We start from the raw sequence: 11,233 nt of genomic DNA on the forward strand, positions 1-11,233 counted from the left end.
CAACGAGTCGACACGCGCGTATTTGACCGAGGGTAAAAAAAAACAGACCGAGGGTGGTGGTGGCGCGTTTCCCCATCCCCCTTCGCCACTCCGCGCTCGCAATTCACCCCGGACGATCAAATATTTAATCTGTTCGTCACCCCGTCGTTTGCGCGAACCACGGTCCCAGGGTTATTTGTAATTCATAACGCATCAAAGTATTCGGGAACGGTGAAAATCCGTGAACCGTGAAACGATTTTTCAAGCTTTGAGCGGCGAGGATCCGAACATCGAGATGTTCCCTTCGCTCGTTTCGAATCGTTGAAGGGGAGAGGGAGGGCTTACTCACCTCTCGAATTTTTGCTTCAAAGTTAATCTCCGTCTTCTCGTCGTGTTTATTTGGATTCGACGGGGGAGAGGGTTCGTCTCGGGGTATGGTGTATAATTAAAATAAAGAGCAGGATTGTGCGATTCGAGAAGATTTTATTTTTTAGAGATATATCGTGCTATAAGCTCGTTTAATAATGTTCCAAAGGTATAAATATTTTTCCTTTCTTTTTTTTCTTTCTTTTCGTTGGAAAATCGCGAGAAAGCTTAGACGTTTGCTCGTTTGGGTGATGACGATGATTGAACTTCTACTTAGGGTGTATCGTTAACAATAAATAGTATCTTGATCGTGGCGCTAATTGTGCGTATTTAAGACCATCGTTTAATACCATCGTTAAAGGTACGCTGATAAATTAATCTTAAGGAAGATTAAGGAAGGTAACGAGGCAGCGATCAACTTTCATCCAGATAAATCTATTTTCCGAAGAGATGGGCAAAAGTCGCGCACTCTCTATGAATTGCCATAAAAAAAAAAAAAATAGTTGAAGTTAATCGGTTTGACTGGCGAGTAGTAGTAGGTCCAATTATCCATGCGACCATGGCAAAGTATCGCAAACGGTTATTTTTGTCGTCGTGGAGAATCGAGTTACGGAATGGAGGAAAAATCTTTCATTAACGCCGTTCCCTAGAAATGCCGGGGGAGGCATCGACATCGGAGTCAAGATATATAGGATATCGAATTACTTGTACATCCTTTGACGTTACTCGGCCACTTTAATCCCATTGACTTGGAGAGAGAGAGAGAGAGAGACTCTCAAAGAAGCGTCATGAATTGTAAGAGCACGCGAAGAAGGCGTACACCGTTTCGGGATCAAGCGCTCCATTGCGGCTGCTCGCTCTCTGAATTATTTACGTAAAAAATAAATTTACCAGTTCCTCCTCCATCTCGATACCTCGTTTCTACTACCGTTTTTCCGATGAATTATCCCCGGATTACTTTCTCGGATCCGTTTTAATAATTCCCTTGAAGGGAAGGTGCACAGGGATCTTGGGCAACATTTAAAAGAAGAAGATAGAAAAAGATAGTAGTTTCGAAAATATTATTATCCCGATTAAGTCGTCTATCGCTTCTCCGTTTTGCAAATTCAAGTATTATCGAATTTTACCTTGGATTAGAAGAAATATATTCGCGATTCATCGTAGTTTTGAAGTATATATACACGTACACGCAAAGTGCTGCTTCGTGGTATTTCAATAATTCTCTCGTTTCTATCGCGTAATCGATTCCATTCGGATATCTGCAAAATCACCGCTTCTATTCCATATACGCGACCTTGTCCCGGTTATTTGCTTGAACGGTTGAACAATGCGGTAGAATAAGTATCGCGATAAAAAGTAAAATTTCTTGGAAACAAGGAAGAGGGGAAAAAGAAAATCGAGATCGATCTTTCCTTCGATATTTCCGCAAACCACTTTGCGTGTATATATATATATATATATGGAACATTCGCTCTGAAATTCAAATGAAAACTTCTGGTATACCGGCATTCTGTTACGTGGGATGGCGCCTCGTTACCCTCTCCTATCGATAATTCCTATTAATATCTAACTTACGTATCTAATAATCGTTGGTCGAATTTCTAGGTACTTTCTCCATCCGCCGTCGCTTTGGTGGAATATAGAGAGAGAATATAGAAGAGATAGGGAGAGAGAGAGAGAGAGGAACACGCGTGAAATACTGTGTCGGAGTGTGCGCTATTGCAGGAAAGTTTGGCTGTTTCGTGCGAGTATTAGAAACCACGAGAACGGAAGTAGGAGCCCGGCGGCCCAGTGGCTCACGTCACATCCGGAAGAGATGTATCCGGCGTCACGTTGCATGGCTTCCGTACGTTCCCCTGCAACAGAAATAAAACGATCTCTCTCAGTTTAAACCCTTGGTCCCGGTTTTTTGCTTCGGCGCATATCGTAGATAGATTTCTGATTACGCTCTCTTCTTTCTTTCGCCCCCCTAGGGAGGGGGTGGGAAAAAAGGAAAAGGTATATAGGCGGTATTAGCCGGCACGAAAGAGTAATGAAACTGGCCACTCGTAAATCAACGTCTCGCGGAGAGACTATCGGATTATTGGTTTTTTCTACGTCACCGAACCCCGTGGAGTGAGCTAACGTCTTCATTAATTACCGCGCTCTTTAGCCATCGGTTCGCTGCTTCTTTACCCTCGAATACGCGATGGAAATAACACGCGTGTATAATTATTGCTCGAGCGTGTTCTGACGCGCTTTGCTCGCTTTGCTAAAAAAAACGAATATTTTTTTTTCGCGCGCGGATCGAAACTCTCTCTCTCTTTCTCTCTCTCTTTCTTTCTCGAGCGTGAAGCGGGGAAATTCGAAGATCTGTGACAGGCAATAAAGATGTTACGTACGGTACGTTCCGTAACGCAAATTCGAGGAACGTGCCGCGAGCAGATGGCGCGAGGGTACGCGTGCTCAGCTGTGCTTACAAGAACGTAGCTTGACGTTGCCAAAATGTATTTCATAAGACGTCGAGTTCCATGTGCGATGAGAGTTCCCGCGGTTTAACGTCGCGATATTAAATTATCACGAGAGGATATCTCGCCGCCGCGAAACGATTTGGAAGGAAAATTGTCCTGTTTGAATGTAAACGAACGGAGCGTAGGAATTTTAGGTTAGGAAAGAAATAGGAGGGATGGTTAAACGGGAAATATTTGTAATTTTGATAAGAGAATCTTCGTTATTGGTATTGAAACGATCTGTTTAGACGAGAAAGGTTCGATGAGAAAGTTGGTTGGTTTCAACGACGTAGAAGAATTCGATTATGGCTGTTCGCTTGTTGAAGTTAAGGCAATGGTAGCCGTTCTTAACAACGGCTCTTTACGATCGCGGGACAAGATGTTGATACTTTTTTCACTCGGGAACAGGGTACTCTTTTTTAACGGTTCTCTTACGATTACACGGATCCGATCTTGCAATGTGGGTGGAAATAGAAGCATTTCGTAATGCTTGAAACGAGGTTACATCGGGTACATTGGACGCTAATAAATTTCGATGTTCTTCTCTTTTTCTCTCGTGTTCTTCAGTTTCGCGAACTTCGAGGATCCTTCCGTTCATGTTGGAAATTTCTTTGATGCCGATTCCATTCTTGGATGTTCTTAGTTCTTTTATGATGTTATTTTCGATATTTTTATGTTCTCCGTTGAATTATTTAACGGGTTGAATTAGTTATCGAACGACAATTGTCTGCAGTTGCCCGCCGATGAGGCGACTTTCCATCTTCCAATTATATTAGATTATCGAGAGAGGACAGCAATTCCTTTCCAAGATCGATCGTGATTAATCGCGTATCGATCGCATAGTATCGGTGCTAATTCCTAAAGTCGAGTATTACATACCTCGTACACATAGCATCTGGCAATTCGCTATTATAGATACCCGCATGAAATTCATATCACCGGAGGGATGATTAATTCGGTCAATAGAGAGCCGCTTTTGATATTGAATCGGCAAAATCTTCAAAGTCGATGCTCCATATTGCTCCATATTGCTCCATATTTCAATTCATATCGTCCAATTCGAGGTTAAACGTCTTTCTGAAGAGAAGGTATCGTAGAGGAATAAGATAAAAATCGAAAATTTATCGATCCTCGATCTTACCATAAACCCCACTCGAGGATCGACGCACGCACGAATTATTGTGCACGCTCGAGCAACGAGTGTAGCGAGAAATTCCTTCGTTCGTTTAATCGAAATGGAAGAAGATGGAAGGGGGATAAGGGGAAAATAGGATATAAATCTTTGTCAACGCGATTCGGTTCACGGTCGATGGAAACGTCCCCAGTACAAGAGCCTATGGCTCGTGGTTTACACAATTTCCTCGATATTCGAGCAGTCTGTTCTACTTGGCACCCCATGGCCAGAAGATCAGAACGGATTCCGGACATCAGCGTCCGATCCGCTCCTCGTCCTTTGTCGAGGATAGGTATCAAGGATGGTTAATTGGTTGGCCGGATAGGGTACAGGGCCAATTGACCGTTTAATTAGAGTAGCGCAGGGTATCGATGGGATTTTCGGTTGCTCGGCCATTAATCGATGATCTCCGTTCACCGACACCGGCTCTTGGTCGAATCTTGGTCGTTGAGAATTCCTATTCGGATCGAAAGAGAGAAAACTCGTATCTCTTTCCTGCATTCGATCGAGCCGAGAACAATTTCATTTCGAGCTTCAATTCTCCCTTTCTCTTTCTCTCTCTCTTTGTAATAAACGTAGTAACGTAATCTTTGTTCGTTTTTGTTGGCGTGCGATTCACAAAGTAGTAAAGACAATAATAAGTTTCAACGTTATTTTCTATCCCCTCTTCTTGCAGAGATCCCGATGCACCGATACGTCGCCTCGGCATGAAGATTCATGGGCGACTTCGAGATTTTTTAAATATATATATATATATAAAACGCGCTTGGTGCAACATGGCGCTAAAGTTAGCAGGGAGTTTAATACTTAACGACTCCCCAAGCTACCGTTTATACCTGCTCCAAATTTCATCTCTTCCTCTTTCTTTCCCTCTTTCCCTTCCTTATCCCCTCCTGTTCCTCACCTTTAACCTCGTCTTCCTACGATATTATTAAATTTCCTCGGTGAATTGAAGCAGGAAAATTCATTTTCTGTCCTTGTGTTATTAAAAAAAGAAAAAAAGGAAGAAGAGGAGGAAGAAAGGGAGAAAGATCGCGTGCTAAGCCTATCTCTCGCGACAAGGAAGATCGGATTAAAAAAAATCCAATCGAACGTATATTCGGGATTTCAACGTCGAGGTTAAAAGAAGTTCGAAATCGTCCAACGGCTAATAAATGAAATGAATTATTTATATTCCCGGGAAATTTCTAGAGGCGGCAATTATCTTCTGGCTTGGAAATTTTCTCATTGGCGAGCGGAAATGTAAATGTTGCAAAGCCGAAACCACCCCTTCTCCCTATTTTGCGCGCTCTCGCAATCGCGAAAGTGTTCGCCCCCCAAAGTTTGAATATCGATCGGTTTAATCACTTCCAAAACATTTCGAAAGTACGAGGGCGAGTATCGCTCGAAGAAGGGAGAGAAAGGGATCTGGGAGTTTTGGAACGCGTCAGGATACGGGACAATTTCCAAGAGTTTCCCCGACCTGTACCGGCGCCACTTGCTCAACTTTTCGCGCTTGTAGATCATTTGTGATTCCGTAGTCGTAACGCCAACTCCGCGTGACAATAGACAGCAGACTTTCGCATTAAACAAATCGATTTTGCCGAGTTGGGGGAAAAGTTGGACCGCGACCGGTTTGATCGGTTCTCTCTGAGAACACCGGCTCTTTGAATCGAGTCGGTGACGAAATCACCGGTGGACGATCGAAGGAAGGAGAAACGAGAATATCGTGGAAGGGAAGAAATTAACGTGGGATACAGGGGGAATAGAGTCGAGGAAAGGCTATATTTATTCCAGGCGGGAAACGATGAGTAAAATCGGTGGACGAATTAGCGGTGTAATGGTCGCACGATAATTGGAAGCGATAAACCTTCCCCTTGTTCCCCGAGGAGGATCGTTGGAACAACTAGCACGGATTGCTGCCCGGGCCTTAATAATTTTCTTTAATCACTGCATTCTATATTTAATTCGTGGCGTCTGATAGCAGCGGCAGCGTGATCTACAGTTCTTTGGTAAGCTCGGTGGGCTAGCTTAGCGGGCCACTTATGGCTGATTTATACGATCCATTACCACTACCAGCAGTGACCCAATAAGGCCGTCCGCGCCAGTCTCTGGTGAACCAGATCTGTGTGATGCTCTTAAAGGCTCGCAAGGCCCTGCCGTGTTGTTGGCCTTAAACCGTCCTCGTGTGCGAATCTTATTAAGGTCAATGACGATATCTCCCTCCCGTGACGTCAAGGATCAATTATTAGAAATTATCGACGCGAGCGTACGCGTTATAGAGCCTCGATGCCATCGTGATTTTCCACGAATAAACTATCGAGCGAACCTTGGAACGCGAGTGTCTCGTTGCACGATGAACTTTTTTAGTTGTACAATTTTTTCTTCGTATATTTTCTAACAGTGTTAGACAGGGAGAAAGAGTATTCTCTTCGAAAGTGTAGCTTTTGACTACGATTTTTCAAGTGCAATCGGAAACGAAACTGCTCAACCGTTCGTAACGCGACAAAAGCGCATCGGTTTGGCGAGTTATTTTAAAATCTCTTCTCGCGAGACAAGTTGAAAGTGGCGAGGAGATTCCGGAAGATTAGCTGAGAAAACGGGGGGAATTCGGTGGTTGCTGAAGATCGAAAATCAACAATCAAGATCGAACGACGAGGGTGGAAGAGGGTGGATGGTTCTCTTGGAGGGTGGATGGTACTCGAGGGCAGGAATGGAAGTCGTGTCGCGTTCGATGTCGCAAGAACGAAGTTGAAAAGCGGAAGCGAAACGAGGGGGGGAAAAAAATGAACGGAAGTACGACGAGTTGAAAGAACGATGAAAAGTTTAGGGCGGACTGGGTTCGAGTGCCCTTCGAGCTAGATTACGTTACGAAGATATCGAGAATAGAGCTCGAGACGAAGGGGCGGAAGGGGTGGACTCTGGATGATGTGCAATTAGGAAAATTGAATTCCGGCGTAATTAACTTTCTTAATTAATAGAATCGTGGAATTGTATCTTTAATCTGGCCGCTGGAAGTGGTTCTGGCAGCTTCTGTCACCGAACGACAGAGAGAGAAAGAGGAGAGAGTGTGGCTTGGCTCCGACTTGGGATGAAACCAAGAACCGACGAGGTAGAAAATGGAAGGGTAAGAAGGAGACACGCACACAGATAGAGAGAGAGAGAAGGAAGATTGACGAACGAGAATGAAACGGTGGGAAGAGGAAGAAGCAAGATATAAGATAGAATTGTTGCAGAAGTGGCGACGATTGCGAGATACTCTGGGATGGGAAGTCGGTGTAAGTTTTGATATATGCGCGACGTTATTTACGATCGCATAAGAATTAGCCCAGACAGCAAGCCGGTCTTCCAGCAAAAAGCGACCGACTTTATGTCACTGACTGCCGCTGCGATTTTTGCTCTCGTTCTTCCCTTCCCGGAAAAGTCGTTAAATCTCGCGTCCCGACGCATTCGACGAGATCAAATCGGCCAAATCAACGTTTCTTGTATTCCGCAATTGTATCGATGGGAATTCGGCCAAAGCTAATCTCCCCTCCCGCATTATCCCGTCTCGTTCTAACGATGGAAATATCGCCTCGATCACTTTCCAACCAAGGAAACCGCGATAAAACGCGGTATTTCCCGCGAACATTCGTCTCGGTTCAGAGATTCGATTTGGAGATTCGATCCCGGCTGATTGTCAACGAATCGCTGCGACCGCGTGAAAAATTAACGGGGACGGTCGTTTCGGGAAGGATGGTGGCGGGGGGTGGCTACGTTCGTTAGAAGGCCGATGGAAAGTCATTTTTCTCCCTCCATCCCCTTTACCGGAAACGGCGGATTAATTAATCACGTCAGCGCCGATTTCGCTCGACCACCGGATCGATTAATAAAACCGTGGCAACCGTTCGTTATTTAAGTTAACTTTGGCGTGCGCGCGCGCGGTTAATTACGCCGGATCGTCGAATTCCGCATATTTTCAACGTCCATGGAATATGGTGTGAATGCACCCAGCCGCAAGTTTGCACGCGCGGCGCACGTAAAATTCGTTTTCATGGCCGCCTTTAATCCCGACGTGGAGGAGGGACGCCCCTCTGAATTCGCGATGAGACGCGTAAATTCATAATCCGTAAAATGATACAGCGATTCGGCCAACTTCTGATTTATGATCCCGATCCCCTCACGCTGCATTTTCATACCCGTAATGATGATGCACCGTCGTCGATTCTGACAGTTGGAAAATATCGTCGAAGATGTATCGCCCGTTCTTGTTTATCGATCCAAAGGAAAATAATCAATATTCGCCGTTTTCGTTTCCCTCGTTAACCTCGCGTTTAACCTCTTGTAGAATTATAAATAAAGCGTACAAGCGTAAGTCGTGTGATCAGTGTGTCGTGGAACGTCGAAACGAGCGGTGGGAAAGTAAACAGCGAGCGAAATGACGCAGCGTAACATTCATGGACGGATACTTTTTTGGAATTTCGCAGCGAACGATAACAAATCCATCGTATTTTCGTATTGTTTTCGCACCGGTAAGTCCGTTTGCACGATTTTATATAAATTAATCAGTCGCTTTTGCGAATCGGGTAATAATTGTTTTCTTCCGAGTCGAGTGTTTACGAGCTTATCTCGGCCGGCCACGAGCCGGAGTTTCATTCGAGAATCCGTCTCAAACGCGCCGCGTTTCCGATTATTATTATTTATCGGGTCATATTTGCCTCGATGCGAGCTCGTAAAAATCATCTCGAAACACCGTCACCGTTTAATTCCGATCGGGCGGTAATTCTTTTCGAAAGCAGCTACCACTCGACCATCGTACGCCCATAAACCGTGTGAACTCTCGTTATTTGAAAAATATCGTGCATCGTGAATCGTCGAAATGCTGATTTATCAACGCGTGATCGATAACGCGTGTGCAATTTGTACAAGAGGCGGGGTAGGAGTAGAGGAGTATTGGCCGGTATAATGAACGGCGCGGAGATCTCGTTCGTTTTTCATTTAGTAACGAAACGAGTTATTATCTCCATTTACAGCAATTGACCGATTTCTTTCGCTTTTTTTTTTCTTCCACCGATTTTGAAAAGCAAACACGTTTCAACGAAATCCAACTAAACCCTGGATGGACGCGCGTCCGACCGATGAAATGGGTAAAATCAGAGGGGGCGGGGGAATGGAGAGGGAGAAGCAGGTGGAACCTATAAACCGCGCAATAATATAAATTCGCAATCTGTGAAACTACGAAACGAGTCGGGCTAAAGTTCTGATTTACGACGCGTACCGTCTCGTCCCCGGGAACACCGGGGACAAAGTAAAAGTAGTAGTAGCTCGGATTGTTAGGTGTGTACGTGGCGTGGGTGGTGAGTGGTGGGCGTCGTCGGGGTCGGTCAGGAAAAATGTCGACGTCGCGCGGGCCGCCGCTTCCTTGCAATAACTTCCGAAGGAAAATTCACGATAATAGAGACTACTGCCGCCTGTGTGAATTTCGCATGCAAGTGTGCTTACGCCACTCCTCCTCGACCGCCCTTCTTCTCGCCGAAACCCTCTTCTCCTCCACCCTTTATTCTTTCCCTCTCGTCTCCTCGTCTCTTTTTTCTTCTGCCAACGAGATCTCTCCTCCGCCCTGCTTCGTGCCAACCCCTCGTTTCCTTCTCTGCTTCTCACGGAGCCCCCGTCTTCCTCGAGGATTTCCCCTCTCCTCCCCTTTCTCGTCCTCGTAGACCCAAACGACGTCCGTGGCGGACCAAGAGAAGCTGAGCTAGACAAATAGTCGCACCGTGAAATACCGCCGCCTCCTTAAAACTTTAAAGTGTTTCGAGTAATCCTGAGGCGCGACTTTAGATCATGGGGGGATACCATTCTCCCCTTCTTCCTCCTCGACCTTCTCCCTTGTTACGCTCCTTCGTTTCCATTCCTTTTTTCTTCCCTCCCCTCTCTTCTCTTTATCCTCTCCGCGTTTATACTTTTCACGGCGTGGCGTGCACGAACTCTCTCTCTCTGTCCTCCCGATGAGGAGGAGATTCGTTCACGGAGGGGAAGGCTTTTGTTCCGCGGTTGGAACGACGATTTAGGGTTAGGTTTTACAGCGGCAATTGGCGCTGAACGTTATCCGTTACGTTTGTACGATATATACGCTTCGATCGCATCGCAGACGAGTCCGTTGAAAACGTATTATCATTCTCGCGTCGAAAGCGTCGAAGATTAAAACTTTATACGCGATACGCGAGGTTGTAATTGTTAGAATGGGGAGGAGTGGATGAATGTAAAAAGGGAATGGGAGGGAAAAAGGGAGAAGGGTGAAAAGGTTGGAAACGCTAAAAATATAAAAATTTTGAATTGGTTTTTTTTTTTTTTTTAAGAGTAAATTCAACGCTAACCTGGCTCGACGATCAACATCACTGTGTCCGTTCGCCCCTCGGTCGGTCTGCACGAATATTTCCCGACATCGTGCGGCGTGACCGCTGCCAGAGTCAATTCCGACACTGTTCGAGCCGCGCCTCTTTCAGTCTCCACGTTTATTCCCCCTCGTGCAGCCTGGAAACAGTGCAAACAGGGCAAATGCGACGTGAAATTCGGCGCATAAACGCATAGAGAAACGTTGGACGAAACGAATCTTTCTCTTCTTTCCATTTTTTTCTCCTCCTCTCTCTCTCTCTCCTCGTCTCTTTATAGTAACACCTGGCGAAATAACCGGTTACCTGATTACACCAACGTTCGTGAATATCCCCACATATGGCCACGTATTTACGATTAATACGTTTTATCTGTAAAAACACATATTATACAGCAAACACGGTATCCACTGGTTGTTGACCGTGCGAATATTATTACGATCGAAAAACACGGCGAATGCGGAAAATTAAATAAATCTCCTCCCACCGTTCGCTCGAACCCGGATTGTAATTTCGTATAATAAATCTGGCAAGATGAATCTTGGCCTTCTACGGATAAATTTTCAACAGTTCGCCCGTGCAACTGCCTCGCGACGCAATTTTTCGTCCCGCGATCCATTCCACGATCGGTTTAAACGATCGATGTAATTACTTCCACCCGTAATTACACTCGTATCAAAAAGATCTCGAAGATATTTCATCGTAAACGAGAGAAATCGCGTTCGCTGTTATTCTATTTTCCACGGCGAAAAGGTTCGATTCTTTTCTTTTCTTTTCCTTTTATTTTTATTCAAATAACGACATTTTTTTTGATACCTCGATTTCTCATTAACACCTCTCCACAGGGCAGAAAGTGAAATTCGATACGCGCGAAGAAA

At 45.1% G+C, this 11,233-nt stretch overlaps 1 protein-coding gene across 2 annotated transcripts in view; it reads right to left on the reverse strand.

Annotated features, from left to right (window-relative positions):
• Nucleotides 1-442: 442 nt before the first annotated feature.
• Nucleotides 443-11,233, reverse strand: part of LOC108000175 (uncharacterized) — a 90,406-nt gene continuing 79,615 nt past the window's right edge. For both annotated transcript variants that reach the window (XM_017060383.3, XM_028667832.2), the window contains exons 7-8: nucleotides 10,341-10,497; nucleotides 443-2,201 (exon numbers count right to left, since the gene is read on the reverse strand). In XM_017060383.3, the coding sequence (XP_016915872.1) occupies nucleotides 2,062-2,201; nucleotides 10,341-10,497 (297 nt within the window). In that variant the 3' untranslated portion in view covers nucleotides 443-2,061. The remainder of the gene's footprint in view (nucleotides 2,202-10,340; nucleotides 10,498-11,233) is intronic.

The sequence above is a fragment of the Apis cerana genome, linkage group LG13 (genome assembly GCF_029169275.1).
Source record: "Apis cerana isolate GH-2021 linkage group LG13, AcerK_1.0, whole genome shotgun sequence".
Classification (NCBI taxonomy): Eukaryota; Metazoa; Arthropoda; class Insecta; order Hymenoptera; family Apidae; genus Apis; species Apis cerana.